Genomic DNA, 18,219 nt, shown 5'->3' on the forward strand with positions numbered 1-18,219 from the left:
CCTTGAAGTGATTAAGTCCTTACTCTTCTGAAAAGCACGCTTACAATCATCGCTCCATTTCCATGCTACCCCCGTTCGTAGCAGGGCGTTCAGTGGGTGCAAAATTGTCGACAAATTCGGCAAAAACTTATGATAGTAATTCACCAATCCGAGGAATGACCTCAGTTACGACACATTTTCAGGCGCTGGGGCCTTAACCGCTTCAATTTTGTCAGGGGACTTATGTAACCCCTCTTCATCAATCACGTGGCCACAATACGATATCTGTTTCTTAAAAAATTCACACTTGGGGTGGTTGGCTCGCAGCCCATGTTCCCGTAGTCTAGTGAGCACCTGTTCTAGGTTGTTAAGGTGTTCACTGTCATCTTCACCTGTCACAAGGATGTCGTCCAAGTAACACTGAGTCCCCGGAATCCCTTGCAGGACTTGTTCCATCGCTCTTTCCAATATCGCCGGAGCCGATGCTACTCCGAATACCAATCGATGATGCTGGTAAAGACCTTTGTGAGTGTTTATCGTGAGATACTTCCTAGAGGACTCTTCAACCTCCATCTGCAAATATGCTTGTGCTAGGTCAATTTTTGTAAAACGCTTCCCTCCAGACAGTGAGGCGAAGATGTCTTCTATCCTTGGAAGAGGATATTGTACTGTGTGAAGGACTGGGTTCACCGTCACCTTGAAATCCCCACAGATGCGAATCTTCCTTGGCTCCCCGGACTTATTGCTTAACGTTTTCTTCATGACAGGAACGATGGGTGTCGCCCACTCGCTCCAGTTGACCTTAGACAACACGCCCGCCTTCTCCAGATTCTCCAGCTCTGCCTCGACGGCTGGGCGAATTGCATATGGTACCGGTCTTGCTTTGAAAAACTTGGGAACTGCATTCTCTTATATTTTTATCGAGGCGGTTACGCCTTTAAGCGTGCCCAGTTCTTGTTGAAATACCTCTTTGGCATTAGCTAAGATTGTTGACAATCGTCCAGGAGTGACATCTTCATCTTTTTTACCATCCACCGTCATTGCATGAATGGAGTGCCAATCTAAGTTTATCTTCCTGATCCATTCCCGTCCCAATAACGGTGGTCCACCATTTGGCAGTATGTAGAGATACAATTTCCGTATTTTCTTGCCGTTGTATTCGACAGGCACCCTTATTTTTCCTCTGGGGTATACTTTTTGCCCCGTATACGTCGTCAAGACGATGGAGGTCTCTCTCAAGGGTATGTGTGAAAATAGCCGCTCGTAGTCTCGTCGATTCATGGCGGTTAGCGCTGATCCTGTATCCAATTCCATTTTAACTTGGGACCCTGCTATCGTGAGGGTGACCCAAATGGTTCGGTGATCCTCTTTTGCGATTACATTGTGACGTTTGAGACAGCTTAGTCTCCTGTTCCCGGATTCACTATCGCTCATCTGGCCTTCGGAACTACTGTCCGTCATCTTTTTTACTTTCTTGTACGGTTCCTTAGTAGCCTTTTTGTTGTCGCTGGTCTTCTTCCCAGACCTGCAAACTCGTACAATGTGTCCCATCTTCCCGCATTGCCTGCATATTTTGTCTTTGGACCAGCAGTCCTTCTGATCATGGTTAGTTCTCCCGCAACGATAACATTTTGCAAATCCCTGTGTCATTTCGTGGGTGCCGTATTCCTGTGGTTTTTGTTGAATTTCTGCAGCTCCCCTGGCTGCTGCTTCATACGATACTGCCACGCTGAAAGCCTTATCTAGCGTCAGCTCTTTCTCTGAGAGTAACTTCTTCTGTGTTCCTTCACTCAGGAGTCCACAGACAAATTTGTCCCGTAGGGTATCTGCCAGTCCTGCTCCGAACTGGCAGTGCTTTGATAGCTTGTGTAGTTCCGTATGATACTCCGCATTGCTCTCATCTTTGTGCTGAGTTCTCCTGTGGAATTTAAACCTTTCTGCTATCAACAGCAGTGCAGGGTTTAGGTGTTCCTGTAGGACAGCAACAATTTCGTTAAAACTCTTCGCCTTCGGTTTAGCTGGAGTAATCAGGTCCCACAATAGGCCGTACGTTCTAGCGCCCATTAAGTTTAGCAATATCGATGCCTTTTTCTCCTCCGCTATTTCGTTTGCCTCGAAATATACCTCGACTCTTTCCACATACGTGGTCCAGTCCTCTATTGTATTATCAAAAGCAGTGATACAGCCAGTCTTCGGCATCTTGCAAATCTAAAATGGCGCCTCCCGCGCTTTGCCTTCTTCCCCGCTGTTGTTAGCGCTGCTTTCCACGGTTTCTTGCGCGTTTAATATTTTTCTTTATTATTTTCCCGTCGTGGTGGGACACTTCCCTCCCTCTTCTTAGGTCCGAACACTGCCCGGCTTCGAAGCACCGGCCACGCCCTGTGTGCTCCACCCTCTCTCTCTCTCTCTCTCTCTCTCTCTTTGCTTTCCCGACTCGCTGCCCGGCCCCGTTGAAAAGCCACCCGATCGAGCTCTAGCCCGCCGCAGCCCAGGAAGGATCAGTGCACTACCTGCCACCAGCCCGATTAGCTGGGAAACCACAGACCGGGGAATCAAGCCTGGCTCTTGACAGTCTCTCCTGCAAGTTTTCAATCCGACGATTTGGAGGGTGGTTGCCCACGGTCGACGCCCGTTTCTCAAGTTTCTTTGGATTTTATTTTTTTTTCTTTCTTCTGGCTTCGACCTTCAATAACGTCGTCTGAGGTGCTGCCGAGTTGCAGGTAAGTTCGTTTCTTACTCGTCGCCAGTATTACGTCCGTGAATGATTGAGACACGGACAGCAGGAGTGGAACAAAATAAGTCTTTACTGGTGGAAGTCAATAGTGAAACTAAAAACAGAGGCTCACTAGCGCCTTTTATACAGGGGTGGTCACTGCCGGTATTGCAGTCTGAGACCAGTTATTCTCTTAAAGGTGCATACACAACAGTGCTAACTCAATTAAAATCAACAGATTAATCCTTCTGCTAAAGTGGCACAGTGGATTTGATAATGAATGTATTAAGCTATTGTGCTCTGACCTCAAATCAAATTCCAGCCTCAAATCACAGTAAAAATTCTAAGCAATATATTTCCAATCACTCGTTATTTTTCTTAGAACCAAACTGTCTAATTGGGAACAAAGAAACAGGAGGAGGCCATTCAGCCCCTCGAGCCTGTTCCGCCATTCAATTAGATCATGGCTGATCTGTACTGAAGTAATAGCAGTTTACGTCATCCAGACCTTCAACCATTGACTTGCTGGAATTTAAAACAGCACGGTGCAGGATGTGGAACTGATGCAGCATAACCTCCTGTCACAGCTTGAACTTTAATGTTACTTTGTAAAGGTGAACTATTTCAAAGAGTCCAGTCTATGTACTGCCGACCCGTCTGCCCATTGTTCCAATACGGCTACAGTGTCTAATGGTACTGTATGGACGTCAGTTATTACAGGTTACGAGCTACACGAGCTGAAACTATGTTAAAGAAAGAACTTGCATTTATGCAGCGCCTTTCACCAAAGCACTTTAAAGTCAATGATATTCCCCCAAAGAGCAGCCACTGTTGCAATATAGGAAACGCAGCAGCCAATCTGTGCACAGCAAGTTCCCACAAACAGCAGTGTGACAATGAGCAGATAATCTGTTGGGATCACAGTTTCGTTGAGAACCCTTTGAAATGCAACATTTTACTAACAATGATTAATATGATTCATCAATCAGGACACAACTTTCATGTCGAGCTACAAAGTGAAGGGGTATTTATCATGTTCTGCCTATTTGTTGCAAGTGTCAGCTTGGCTCAGTGGTAGTATTCTTGCCTTTAAGGCCGAAGGTTGTGGGTTCACAGCCCCCCTTCCAGGAGCTGAGCATGTAATCCAGGCTGGTGCTTCAGTGCAGTACTGAGGGAGTGCCGTGTTGTCGGCATGTTGTCGTTCTGATACGGGACGTTAAGGCTCCATCTTCCTGTTCAGGTGGATATTAAAGACCCTGTGGACAGTATTTGATGAACAGCAGGGAGTGCTCTTGGTGTCCGCCGGGTTAATGTTCATCTTTCAACCAATACCAACAAACCGCTTTACTGGTCATTTATCTCATTTGGTTTGTGGGACCTTGCTGTGTGCAAATTGGCTGCTACCTTTGCCTATAAAATAAACAGTGACTGCAGTTAAAAAGTAGTCCATCGGCTGCATGCTAAGGCATGGTGCATAGTAACGGGCTTGGTGTATTGGAGCTGCATGCAGCCAGTGCAGCAGAACTCAACCCCAAAGAATCCTGAGCAGTAACATAGAAACATAGATGATAGGAGGAGGAGTAGGCCATTCGACCCCTCGAGCCTGCTCCGCCATTCAATGCGATCATGGCTGATCATCCAAATTCAGTGCCCTGTCCCTGCTTTCTCCCCATATCCCTTGATCCCTTTAGCCTTAAGAAATATATCCAACTCCTTCTTGAATATATTTAATGAATTGGCCTCAACTGCCTTCTGTGGTAGAGAATTCCACAGGTTCACCACTCTCTGGATGAAGAAATTCCTCCTCATCTCTGTCCTAAATGGCTTACCCCTTATCCTTAGACTGTGTCCCCTGGTTCTGGACTCCCCGACCATCAGGAACATCCTTCCTGCATCCAGTCTGTCCAGTCCTTTTAGAATTTTATAAGTTTCAATGAGATCCCCTCTCATTCTTCTAAACTCCAGCGAGTGCAAGCCCAATCGACCCAATCTCTCCTCATACGTCATTCCTGCCATCCCAGGTATCAGTCTGGTGAATCTTCGCTGCACTCCCTCCATGGCAAGAACATCCTTCCTCAAATAGGGCGACTAAAACTGCACACAATACTCAAGGTGTGGTCTCACCAAGGCCCTGTACAACTGCAGCAAGACATCCTTGCTCCTGTACTCAAATCCTCTCGCTACGAAGGCCAACATACCATTTGCCTTCTTAACCACCTGCTGCACCTGTTGAGGCTTGCTTTCTAATGACAGGCCCTGGAGCTGGTGCAGTAACACCCAACCTTTCCATTTTTGACACGTTTTATTGCTAGGTTTTGATTTTTACAAACGTGTGACAGTAAAGTCGGGTAAATCATTTCAAGTTCGAATGTTTGAATTTTTTTTCCCTCCCCTTTGGACTGGTTACTGAGAGACAGCAGCCAAAAGGTGAATAAAATCCCAATGTCTGGGATTTCCTTACATAGTTGGCTCCCCCATCTTCCTGTGTGTTTTTTACATTTGATCTACTTGTGTCCCCTGTTGCCTCAGGCAAAGATATCCTGGAATTTTTGTTTTTTCTTTTTAAAAAAAAAAAAACCCCACATCGTTTTCCCATTCTGTGCAAAGGCAGTGAAATTAGAAATGAGGTTATTGACAGCGGGACTGTATTTCAGTAGTAATATAATTAGTCATTTAGTCTCTGCACATGGAAAATGAACCATTTAATAAAACAGCAATTTCCTGACTGCAAATAACAAAATTTGAACTTTTGGTCTTCCCAGGTTGCTAGGATACTTAATGTCTCGGAAGAAATGAAGGAGCAGATGGGAGTGAGCTCCGGTCTGGAGCTTATTACACTGCCTCACGGGCACCAACTGCGTCTGGATCTAACAGAAAGGTAAACAGTACAACTGCGCTGTTTATACAGTCTATTGTAACAGCACCCTGTCTTCCAAAGACTATATTTGAAAAGCTCCGCCACAGTGTGGGCAAAAGGAACAGGGAGGATTAGTCCAGCAAAAGCTAATTAAAATGCCTCCCTTTCTTCCACCGCGATAGCGCAGTTGCTAAATATGCTGCTAGTTGTGGAACTGAACTGAGCCACACAGAGGGGTCTCGGCTTCACTCACTGCTCTGTGCAGAGTTAATAGATCGCAACCAAGGAGGCTGTGGGTGGGGGGTTTGCTACAATTGACCTCAATGCCCATAGGCTGGGGTGGGTGGGGGGGGAGGGTCAAATCAGCCAGGATTCCGGCTCATGATCACCATCTCTCCCTGAGGTCAACGGAAATAATAACTGGGAGAGATGTAAAACGGGCTGCCGTGTTACACTATCGCACAAAGTCAAAATCTACCCCACAGACCTTTTTTTCTGATCCCTGCATGGAGTTCATCTTCAGTTACCATGAGACATGAATCAGTCATTCATAAAAAAAAGACTTATGAAATGATACTGAGCGGCCTGCGGGTGGCGCTGTCCAGGGAGAGTATAAATACTCGGGCACAGGCCCAGCTTGCGCAGGACATTCTTAACAGGAACTAGTGAAGGACACGACTAGACCTCCATGTTGTAAAACAGTTGATTAAAGCTTTGTTTAACGCTTAGACCAGTGCCTAGTAGTATTCTTGCGTCACCATGTTTACAAATGAAAAGGCCATATTGATAACTCCCTGCTCTCTTAACAGTCCCAAACAATTGGTGATTTTCCTTACTAAAGATTTCCAACAGACACAGTGGGGCAGATCTTGACGTTGGCCGATAATGTAAACCGGGCAGCCGACTCGCCATCTCCCGTGTTACGCTATCGCACAAAGTCACGATCTCCCCACGTCTTAAAGATGTTCTTACCAGCAGCTCCTGCTGCCGATACCGCTCGAGCTGAAACACTCACGGTAACCAGCACAATTGTAAACAAGCCGCTCCCAAGTGGAAGTAACATTTGCACCTGCTGCAGAACCAATTCCCCTGCGGTTTCTGTCTGTATATAATTATTTACTTCATAAAATTATTCTCAGTTTCCCCCCCAGTGATTTCATCCAGTCACACAGACCCAGGAAGATCTTGGATGTAATTCCAGCTCTGAGTTATGGCAAGTTAGTTGATTTCAGCTGAGGCACTAGCTGGGGCGCTGCAGGTAGCCTCGGGATGAGAGGGCTGTCCCATGAGGAGAGATTGAGTAAATTGGGCCTATACTCTCTGGAGTTTAGAAGAATGAGAGGAAATCTCATTGAAACATATAAGATTCTGAGGGGGATTGACAGGGTAGATGCTGAAAGGTTGTTTCCCCTGGCTGGAGTGTCTAGAACTAGGGGGCATAGTGTCCGGATAAGGGGTCGGCCATTTAAGACTGAGATGAGGAGGAATTTCTTCACTCAGAGGGTTGTGAATCTTTGGAAGGGCTGTGGATGCTGAATTGTTGCGTATATTCAAGGCTGAGATAGATAGATTTTAGAACTCTAGGGGAATCAAGGGATATGGAGATCGGGCGGGAAAGTGTTGAGGTCGAAGATCAGCCATGATCTTATTGAATGGCGGAGCAGGCTCGAGGGGCCGAATGGCAGAGCAGGCTCGAGGGGCCGAATGGCAGAGCAGGCTCGAGGGGCCGAATGGCGGAGCAGGCTCGAGGGGCCGTATGGCGGAGCAGGCTCGAGGGGCCGTATGGCGGAGCAGGCTCGAGGGGCCGTATGGCGGAGCAGGCTCGAGGGGCCGTATGGCGGAGCAGGCTCGAGGGGCCGAATGGCGGAGCAGGCTCGAGGGGCCGAATGGCGGAGCAGGCTCGAGGGGTCGTATGGCGGAGCAGGCTCGAGGGGCCGTATGGCGGAGCAGGCTCGAGGGGCTGTCTGTCCAACTCCTGTTCCTAATTCTTACTTTATGTTCTTACGTTAGGGAAGAGAGAATTAGCCAGCGTTGCTGCTCCTGAACATTATCCAGCAACCCTTGCTTGGTGCACACATGAGGGGACAGAATTAGGCTTGGCTGTGATGCCAGATCATAGACTCATAGAAGATTACGGCACAGAAGGAGGCCATTCAGCCCATCATGCCTGTGCCGGCCGGGGAAAAAAGCTATCCAGCCTAATCCCACTTTCCAGACACTTCAAGTGCATATCCAAGTACTTTTTAAATGCAATGAGTGTTTCTGCCTCTACCACCCTTTCAGGCAGTGAGTTCCAGACCCCCACCGCCCTCTGGAAAGAAAATCGGGCAGGGTGTATGACGGGCGGCCAATCCACTACCACCAGTTTTCCATCCCGCCAACGTTATAAATTCCCCCCCGTGGTGTCATTGTACACTTCAGTTTCTTAGTCCTCTTTCCTGCTGTTTAAATGACACAGTAGGGGAGAGTGACTGTCCTACAACACCCACAATCACTAGGAAATAGTACAATGTGATGGGCTACTGAGGATTTTTTGTTCTTGGGATGGGGACAACATTGGCAAAGCAGCATTGATTGCCCTCCTCTAGTTGCCCCGAGGGGATTAAGAGTCAACCACAGAGTGTGGACTGGAGTCACGTGTAGGCCAGACCAGGTTAGAGGTGGCAGGTTTGCTTCCCTGAAGGGCATTAGTGAACCAGTTGGGTTTTTACAGGAAGCTGGCAGCTTTTATAGTCATTTCTGATGCTAGCTCACCAATGATCAGAGGACTGAATTTAGTTTCATAACTTGCCAGATTTGAGCTCGTAACCTGTTAGTCTAGGACCACAGCCACTAGGATACCCCACCCATACCTAGATGTGTGGGTGGAGGGGGGAGAGTGGGGGCAGTATTTGAGGATCTGACCGTGAACACTGCTCATCGTGGCTCAGTGGGTAGTGCTCTCGCCTTTGAGTCAGAAGGTTGTAGGTTCAAGTCCCATTCCAGAGACTTGAGCACTTAATCCAGACTGACTTAATGAATTCTTGATTAAGATGGAGAATGAAGTAGTTGACTCAGAGAGTAGGGTCCTGAATTTAAATAAAGGAAACTACGATGGTCTGAGGCGCGAGTTGGGTAGGATTGATTGGGGAATGTCACTCAAAGGGTTGACGGTGGATAGGCAATGGCAAGCATTCAAAGACTGCATGGATGAACTACAGAAATTGTTCATCCCAGTTTGGCATAAAAATAAAACAAAAAAGGTGACTCAACCGTGGGTAACAAGGGAAATTAGGGATAGCATAAGATCCAAGGAGAGGACATATAAATTGGCCAGAAAAAGCAGCAAACCTGAGGATTGGGAGCAGTTTAGGATTCAACAAAGGAGGACAAAGGGACTAATTAAGAAGGGGAAAATAGAATATGAGAGTAAGCTTGCAGGGAACATAAAAACTGACTGTAAAAGCTTTTATAGATATGTGAAGAGAAAAAGATTGGTGAAGTCAAACGTAGGTCCCTTGCAGTCAGAATCAGGGGAGTTTATAATGGGTAACAAAGAAATGGCAGACCAATTAAATGCATATTTTGGTTCTGTCTTCACAAAGGAGGACACAAATAACCTCCCAGAGATGTCGGGGAACATAGGGTCTGATGAAGGGGAGGAACTGAAAGAAATCAGTATTTGTAAGGAAATGGTGTTAAGGAAATTGATGGGACTGAAGGCCGATAAATCCCCAGGGCCTGATAATCTACATCCTAGGGCACTTAAGGAAGTGGCCCTAGAAATAGTAGATGCATTGCTGATCATCTTCCAACATTTGATGGAATCTGGAACAGTACCCATGGATTGGAGGGTAGCTAATGTTACCCCACTATTCATAAAAGGTGGTAGGGAGAAAATGGGGAGTTACAGACCGGTAAGCCTGACGTCGGTAGTGGGGAAAATGCTAGAGTCCATTATAAAGGATGTAATAGCTGAGCACTTGGGAAAACAGTGACAGGATCGGACAAAGTCAACATGGATTTACAAAAGGTAAATCGTGCTTGACTAATCTACTGGAATTTTTTGAGGATGTAACTGGTAAAATAGATACGGGAGAACCAGTGGATGTGGTATATTTGGACTTTCAGAAGGCTTTCGATAAGGTCCCGCATAAGAGGTTAGCGTGTAAAGTTAAGGCACATGGGATTGGGGGATAGAAAACTGGTTGGCAGACAGAAAGCAAAGAGTTGGAATAAACGGGTCTTTTTCCGAGTGGCAGGCAGTGACTAGTGGGGTACCGCAGGGATTGGTCCTTGGACCCCAGCTATTCACAATATATATTAATGATCTAGACGAGGGAACTAGATGTAATATCTCCAAATTTGCAGATGACACAAAGCTGGGTGGGTGTGTGTGCTGTGAGGAGGATGCTGAGAAATCCAGGATGATTTGGACAGGTTGGGTGATTGGGCAGAAGCATGGCAGATGCAATATAACGTGGATAAATGTGAGGTTATCCACTTTGGTGGCAAAAACAGGAAGGCAGATTATTATCTGAATGGCAATAGATTGGGCGAAGGGGAAGTGCAACGAGACCTGGGTGTCCTTGTGTACCAGTCGCTGAAGGTAAGCATGTAGGTGCAGCAGGCGGTTAAGAAGGCAAATGGTATATTGGCCTTTGTAGCGAGAGGCTTTGAGTACAGGAACAAGGATGTCTTGCTGCAGTTGTACAGGGCCTTGGTGAGACCACACCTTGAGTATTGTGTGCAGTTTTGGTCGCCTTATCTGAGGAAGGATGTTCTTGCCATGGAGGGAGTTCAGCGAAGATTCACCAGGCTGATACTTGGGATGGCAGGTATGACGTATGAGGAGAGATTGGGTCGATTGTGCTTGTACTCGCTGGAGTTTAGAAGAATGAGAGGGGATCTCATTGAAACTTATAAAATTCTAACAGGACTGGACAGACTAGATGCAGGAAGAATGTTCCCGATGGCCGGGGAGTCCAGAACCAGGGGTCACAGTCTAAGGATAAGGGGTATGCCATTTAGGACAGAAATGAGGAGGAATTTCTTCACCCAGAGAGTGGTGAACCTGTGGAATTCTCTACCACAGAAGGCAGTAGAGGCCAATTCATTAAATATATTCAAGAAGGAGTTAGATATATTTCTTGGGGATCAAGGGGTATGGGGAGAAGGCAGGGACAGGGTACTGAATTTGGATGATCAGCCATGATCGCATTGAATGGCGGAGCAGGCTCGAGGGGCCGAATGGCCTACTCCTGCTCCTATCTTCTATGTTTCTATGACATTCCAGTGCAGTACTGAGGGAGTGCTGCACTGTCAGGTGCTGTCTTTTAGATGAGAAATTAAGGTGAGGCCCCTGTCTACCCTCCCTCAGGTGGACATAAAAGATCCCCCTGCAGTATTTTGAAGAGGAGCAGGGGCTTTTTTCCCAGTGTTCCCAATCCTTTAGCCATCACTACTAAAAATACAGATGATCTGGTCATTATCACATTGCTGTTTGTGGGAGCTTGCTGTGCGCAAATTGGTTGCTGCGTCTCCTACATTACGACAGTGACTACAGTTAAAAGGTATTTCATTGGCTGTGAATGTTTTGGGACATCCTGAGGTCATGAAAAGCACTATATAAATGCAAGTCTTTCGATGATACGAGTTAGTAGTGCGCTATGATGAGAATATTTTTAAAAGCTAAAGACATTAATCAAGTTATTTTAGCTTAAAATTGAAATATATTTGAAATCTAACCTGCTTAAAACTTTAATCTTCAGATAGTATAACGAATAGAATTGGCATACCGTTCTAGGGTCGGACCATGAAATAAAACCTCTTGCATTTTCTCAGGCATAATACCCTGGCAATCGGAATTGCAGTGGATATCCTGGGTTGCACGGGAAATATTGAAGAGAGAGCTGCAGTGTTAAACAAGATCATCCAACTGGCACTGGAACTGAAATATTCCATGGGAGACCTGTACGCTTTCTCTGCTGTAATGAAAGCGTTAGACTTGCCACAGGTATTTTCTTTCTCATTGTATCTTAAGTTAAGCACCAAACTGCCCAGCCAATCCAGTTATTGCTGAATATATTCAGCATTTTGTTGATCAAACACTCCTTCAGCTATGAAGTGAATCAATCATCTGTTTTATTTTTACCTCCCTTGTTAAATAAATCGGAACCTGTATGTGCAGTCACAGCCCAATGTTCCGGTGGGCCTTCTCTGTCAGTGGAGAGAGGGAAGGTCCAAAGCCGCACCACAAGTGTTTGGGGGGGGGGGGGGGGGGAGGGAACCATCAGGCTGTTCCTAGGTCAAAGAGAAGAAGGTTTAAAATCTATGTCTTCATCCCCGAAGGGAATCATCCGCCAGAGAGCTAGGGAAATTGATCCTCCAGGATTGATTACCATTGTCTGTGCAAGGTCAGGGCTCTTTCCTGGGGCCTCCTCGTGCTTCATGCCAGCTTTTGGCCTTGAGGCCTTTTGAGGTATACCGGGGGTGGAATCTCCCAAAACACCCCCAGGCACTCCCCCTTGACTAGGGGTGGGTGAATGATTTGCCCTCTCCCACCACCCCACTCCTCACCCTCCCTGCCACAGTTTTGCTGGCCAGTGTCAACAGGCCAGAATTAGGTCCCACCCCAAATTTCAGCTCCTGTCAGGTGAATTTGCTCGAGTTGAGCCCTGGGCCCGACCTGGATTTCAGGCCCTTCGTGTCTCCCTGGCTTCCGCGAGGTGTGCAGATTGTCTGCTATAGGCCTGAAAAGGCGAAGTGATCGAGAATGTACCCAAAGAATATTATTGAACTTCTCCAGCGGCCCAGCAAGTCTATCCGATCAATACCTGAGCGATACAAAGAAGGAAGTTCCCAGGTTTGATCCCATATTTGGTTGGGTTTTAGATGATCGCAGCCAGTTTGTAAGAATTCCTCAATTGGCTTCCCTGCACCCCCCTGCATTAGGGAGAGGAAAGTCAGCCAGGGCTGAGTGCCGACGACAGCTGAGAGTAGGTTTCCATCACTTTATTGCTATCTGTGGTATCGTTACCAGAAACCGTGCACGTGTGGTGAGGACAGCATCTGACTCAGCTGTGATGCCCCACTGTGTGCCTGCCCACCCAAGCTGGCACATGAAGACTGGCCAATGGAACAAAGTGCTGGAGAGCTGATGGCATCCGTGGACTTGAACTGAGGGAAGAAAGTTGGGCTCGCTGACGTGGGGGGTCGGGTGGGGAATATTTTGCTGAGATTGAAGTATTGCTGCAGACTGTTTTGGTGGGGCCTGTTCGTTCAGCGCAAATATTGTTGTCACGTCACTCTTTTTTCTTCCCCGCACAGATTACACGGTTAGAACAAACCTGGACTGCACTGCGCCACACACACACTCAGAGTGCCATTGTTTATGAGAAGACTCTTAAACCGTGCATCAAAGCTCTAAACGAGGGAAGAGGTAGGAAGGAGTTCCTGCAAAGTTTCATTGGGACAGTTCCCAAGAAGCACCAGTCCATTTAGTCTAAAAGGGGATGCACGGCGGGTGGCTTTAGTTCGTATTTCTGTCTTAATTCTTGGTTTAATCAAAATTTCACACCTGAATGAATCCTCTGGATGAAATTGTGCAGGATAGAGGCAGTCCAAAATAAAAAGAAAGACTTGCTTTTATGACCACCGGATGTCCCAAAGCGTTTTACAGCTAATGAAGTACTTTTTGAAGTGTAGTCACCGTTGTAATGTAGGCAAGGCGGCAGCCAATTTGTGCATAGCAAGCTCCCACAAACAGCAATGTGATGATGACCAGATAATCTGTTTTAGTGATGTTGATTGAGAGATAAATATTGGCCAGGACACCGGGGATAACTCCCCTGCTCCTCTTCTTCGAAATAGTGCAATGGGATCTTTTATGTCCACCTGAGAGAGCAGACAGGGCCTCGGTTTAATGTCTCATCCGAAAGACGGCACCTCCAACAGTGCAACACTCCCTCAGCACTGCACTGGAGTATCAGCCTAGATTTTTGTGCTCAAGTCTCTGGAGTGGGACTTGAACCCACAACCCTCTGACTCCGAGGCGAGGGTGCTACCAACCGAGCCACAGATGGCAATAGTGTTGATGAATGTTGGTTGTCTCTTCACAATAAACAGACCCCTTAGTGGTGCCTTAGTAAGTGAATGGATCAGAGAGTCCAGGAAAGCCCCAGGTTTGATCTTTGGATTGCACTGATATAGATGATCTCAGACAGAGTAACAGTGAGGCTGATACAATTAGCGTCAGCTTTCCCTGGCTAAAGGAAGGAGGGGGAAAAAAAATCAACCAGCATTCCCATCCCTAATTACTGTTGGAAGGTGCGCATGCGTGGACATTGGGTGAGTCCAGGATCAGTCTTTGCTGTAATAAAAACAGAAAATGCTGGAGATACTCAGCAGGTCAGGTAGCATCTGTGAAGAGAGAAACAGAGTTAACGTTTCAGGTCGGAGACCTTTCGTCAGAACTTTGTTGTGATGCTCCCAGAGTTGAATCGCTGACTGACTCGTGGCTGCTTCGGTTCTCAAGTGAAGAATGACCGCTTGAGCGCGCTACCCGAGTTGCCCAGCACGCGAGGGACTTCAGCAAGAATCAGTGCCTTCGGGAAAGGTGGGGGGATAAAAGTGGAGGAGATGTTTAAAATTAAATAAAAATAGCTTAGTCTTGTGCCGGGATCTTCTGGATAATCACGTGAAGTACGAAATGGTGTTCTAATTATCATTGTGGAGGAAACATCTGAGCTTCAAGGTAGCTGAAAGTATGTTTTTAACACGTTGTCGTCACCTGGCAGATTGACAGTTTATACTTTTTTTCCTGTTGATTCTTAGAGGAAATCCCATTGAGTAAGACAACAGTTCCACTCCTCATGCCTCTCATTACTCTGATGGAACGGCAGTTTGTTACCTTTGAAGGCACTGAATTGTGGGAAAGCATTGACCAGAGCTGTGAAATAATGCTGCAACACCTGGAAAACGCACGCTCCATCACCCACAATGCTGCTGTGTACAAAACAAATGCAAAACGGATTCTTGCAGGTGAGGATACTGTTCAGTAAAAGGAGGAAGATATTCGGTCAGCCGGTTTGAGTCCGAGTCGGGGAGAATTCTGAGATGGTGCTGATGAAGCTGGAATATTGAAGTCTGTAACTAGCACTGGTAACAATATTAGATTAATTGTACGCTGCATAGCAATCATTATGTTCTGGGGTCGCTATGTTCTGAATGGCTATTACAAAGCAAAGGTCAGCATCATGTTTTCTATAAAGTATAGCCAGCTTGAACCAGTTCTGCTGTCTGTGTTTTGTAAGATGCTTTATGCAGACGTAAAGAAGTTACCAAGAAGTCACTGAATGAGCCGTTGATAAGGGACATCACTACAGCTGTGAACTGGGACTGTTTTGCCACTTGTTTCCCCCGCAAGTCCTGTTGGGTTCTCTGTTGGCCACTTGTTGCCCCGCAGGTCCCATTGGAAATGGGTGATGCCTTTATAACAACCTGCTCTTCAAACTGCTATTTAGTCTGCTATTTTGAAAACAAACCCTTTTTTGTACATCAGGAGCAGGAACATTGGACCAGATTTTGCTGCAAAAGTAACAGTGTGTGAAAGACGCTCACCGTTATTAATGCACAAATCGGTCAGCAACTTGTGGCGAGCAAGAGAATCCCCATGAATTGTGAATCGCCATAAGTTACTGACCGATTTGCGCCGCTCCACTGTTACCTTCGCAGAAACGGCATCTCGCCCTGACCATCCCTGAGAGTTTCATGAAGTTGCTGCAGTTGCACATTAATCTCGCCACAGAAAGTCAAGTCTTATAATTCTCAGTGTAAGTACCCTTTCATAGGAACAGGAGTAGGCCATTGAGCCCCTCGAGCCTGAGATAATTATTAATGACCGTCAATCAACCTCTGACCCAGGAAGTAAACAAATTTAAGTGTAGATTCTCATTCCTTCAAGTTGTGAATTGTTTTAGGAGATTTTAAAAATGTCAAATTTCATATTTTTAATTTTTTTCTTTTCTGCTTTTTTTTTCTCTCTCTTAATCCAATCTTTCTTTCCCTCTTTATTTTTCTACCTGATTTGACATTGAATTCACTCTCCTTCTCAATCTGTTTATTTCTCAATCCTTAAATCTCATTGGTTAAGGAGATACGCGGTTTGTCCCGTTGTCCACCAAGGTCCCAGGTGACCTGTTGCCCTCGCCTCGATCAGCTCACACTTCCAGCAACTTTGTGGGCAAAAATTTGAAAACCTAAACGTGCACGAACAAGTCTAACTAATGGGGCACATCGCTAGATGCCCCGCTCCAACAAAATACTATAATCACTAAATAAAACTTCCGTGATGCGGGAGGTCAAAAATGCCAAAGTACATATGGGAGGGAGGAATATTGAGCCTATCTGGCTTACCCTTCCATAGAAACCTTTTGATTTCCCCCCATCTCATCACCTAACTGCTTCTTGAATGACTCCACAGTTGTTGCCTCCACTGCTCTACCTAACATTGACTCTTATCCTGTAAGGTACAGAACATTTCTCAGCTCTCTTTTTTTTGCTCTTAGGTTTCGAGTCAGATGAAGAAATGCTCGAGACATTTCAGACTGATTTTGCAATGAGGCTGTTGTGGGGCAGCAAAGGAGCACAGGTTAACCAAACCGAGCGATACGAAAAGTTCACGATGATTTTGACAGCTTTGTCACGGAAACTCGAACCACCACCTTGGCATCCAGGCCACTAGAGATCATTGGCAATACAACCCAGTTGTCAAAGCACACTTCATAATAAACAGTCCCACTTCTACATATCAGTGTTTTAGCTACTCGCTGCCTAGCACTGTATCTCAGTACTGTAGCTTCTGCTTGCACATGTTTAAACATTCCCAGTTAATTCTTAGTTGTGACTAACCGCAGTGTAGCGTGCGGAAGCACTCGTGGAATGTTACTATCCTCTTCTAATAAGCCTTTGAAATATGGTTGTGATGGTTTACTTTGTGTTACAAGGTGTATTGTAGCCAAGGTATTAAGGATACTCGTAGGTGACTCTTTGGAGCGACTTTGTACATGTTCCTAGGCGGTGCTTCAGGCCTGAGCCTGAACGTTGCTGGCTTGCATTGTGCGCCATTGGGTAAATGGTCGGGTGATGTTTGTTTTCATGTTGGCCATTGTAAATATCAAATAAGAAGGTAATCTCTTTTGCCTGAAGGTTTCAGCCATTTAATATATTTTCTTACTGTAATATCAAATGTGTAAATAAAATTCTGTAAAAAAAAAAGACAATTACATATGATATTTTATGCAGTATTGCAGAATTACAGTACGGATGGTGTATTAATGTGATCCAGTAAAATAGCACCATTTCTTTACAAGGTCTGAATGTTTGATTTTTTTTTTAATGACTGGTTGATCTCTCGTGGCATTGCACATGGGGGAGTCAAGACCAAGTGAATCGGGTTAGAGGGTGAGAGCTAATTGAACTGGAGCACGCTAGTAATTCAGTCCCTATTTTAAAGTTGTATATTCTATCCTTTATTTTTACATTTTGCTAATTTTCCATTAAAAGTTCCAATTTCCACATATTTATGTATACAAATTGTCGATGGAAACTTATGATGTAATTACACTTTCCCACCAGTTGGGACCCAGCACACTGTTGTGATGTCACAAGAGAATTAAGGATGAGAAAGATCATCATCCATCAATCCAGAGAGATCCAAACATCCCCCTGTCCCATCCTGGCATCTAATGGATTGTTAAATGATTCCAGGGTTTTACCTCCACTACCCAATCCCACCAAGAGTCAACGGCTTCAAAAGGGATGGAATTTGGGAGGTGGGGCTTATTGCCCACAGAAAGCAAGTGATTTCAAGACTTCTTATCTGGGGTTCAAAATATCAGGTTCAAAATGATGCCGGCGTTTTTTTTTATCTGACCCTCCATCAGTTTACACCCTTTACTATCCCAATGTCTGTTGGGTTTGTTTCTGAAAACAGACACCCAAAGGTGCCTTAACACAACATCTCAATCATTTTAGCCAGTCAGTCAACATAAAAAATATCACTCGCCCAGGTGTTACCTGTTGCTCACACGCTGATCTGAATAGGAGGTTGAGCTGGGTGCACTAACAGAACCTGCTGCACTCAGTATGAAATAGGGCTGGGAGTGTTACATATTGCAGAGGCATTAATGCCTTTAAAATAAATGGGCTACCGCCTCTGCTAAAATAGAGGACTAAAGAATTTCAGACAAACACATTAAGCGTTCAGATGCTATTATCCCACAATGTGGTTTCAGTCAGAGTTGTTTTTTTTTGTTCAGTTTCCATGAGTTTTTAAATGCAATCAGCAGCTGATGTTTTACAAAATTGAACGCCATTATTAGTTGCAAATCATATTTCAGCTCATTCAATGGAAAAGTGTTTACCCGCAGGCAGTGCTGCAAATTATCGGCTGCAGGCCAAGTGGGCCCACTGATGTTGCGTTGAATAAGATGAGAGAATTATTGCTTTCATTTTACGCTCTATTAGCTGGACATTGGCAGAACTTGTTGCTTCATTTTGTGTGTGATAATTTTAACAAGCAGGCCAAAATAAAGGGGAAAAGTGCCTAATGTTGGAAAAGTTTCCAATTTCACAAAACAATTCTAATGTGTTTCCATGTGAAATGGATGTTAAAAATGTGATTGCTCAG

General features: G+C 45.6%; 1 protein-coding gene across 6 annotated transcripts in view; it reads left to right on the forward strand.

The window, feature by feature from the left end:
- bcar3 (BCAR3 adaptor protein, NSP family member) overlaps window positions 1–16,899 on the forward strand; it is a 219,140-nt gene extending 202,241 nt beyond the window's left edge. For all 6 annotated transcript variants that reach the window (XM_085983300.1, XM_085983301.1, XM_085983302.1 and 3 more), the window contains 5 exons: window positions 5,455–5,570; window positions 11,373–11,544; window positions 12,858–12,969; window positions 14,364–14,570; window positions 16,097–16,899. In XM_085983300.1, the coding sequence (XP_085839426.1) occupies window positions 5,455–5,570; window positions 11,373–11,544; window positions 12,858–12,969; window positions 14,364–14,570; window positions 16,097–16,272 (783 nt within the window). In that variant the 3' untranslated portion in view covers window positions 16,273–16,899. The remainder of the gene's footprint in view (window positions 1–5,454; window positions 5,571–11,372; window positions 11,545–12,857; window positions 12,970–14,363; window positions 14,571–16,096) is intronic.
- Window positions 16,900–18,219: the final 1,320 nt, after the last annotated feature.

Source organism: Somniosus microcephalus, chromosome 3, assembly GCF_052327205.1.
Source record: "Somniosus microcephalus isolate GS21.2 chromosome 3, FLI_Smic_1.0, whole genome shotgun sequence".
Lineage (NCBI taxonomy): Eukaryota > Metazoa > Chordata > Chondrichthyes > Squaliformes > Somniosidae > Somniosus > Somniosus microcephalus.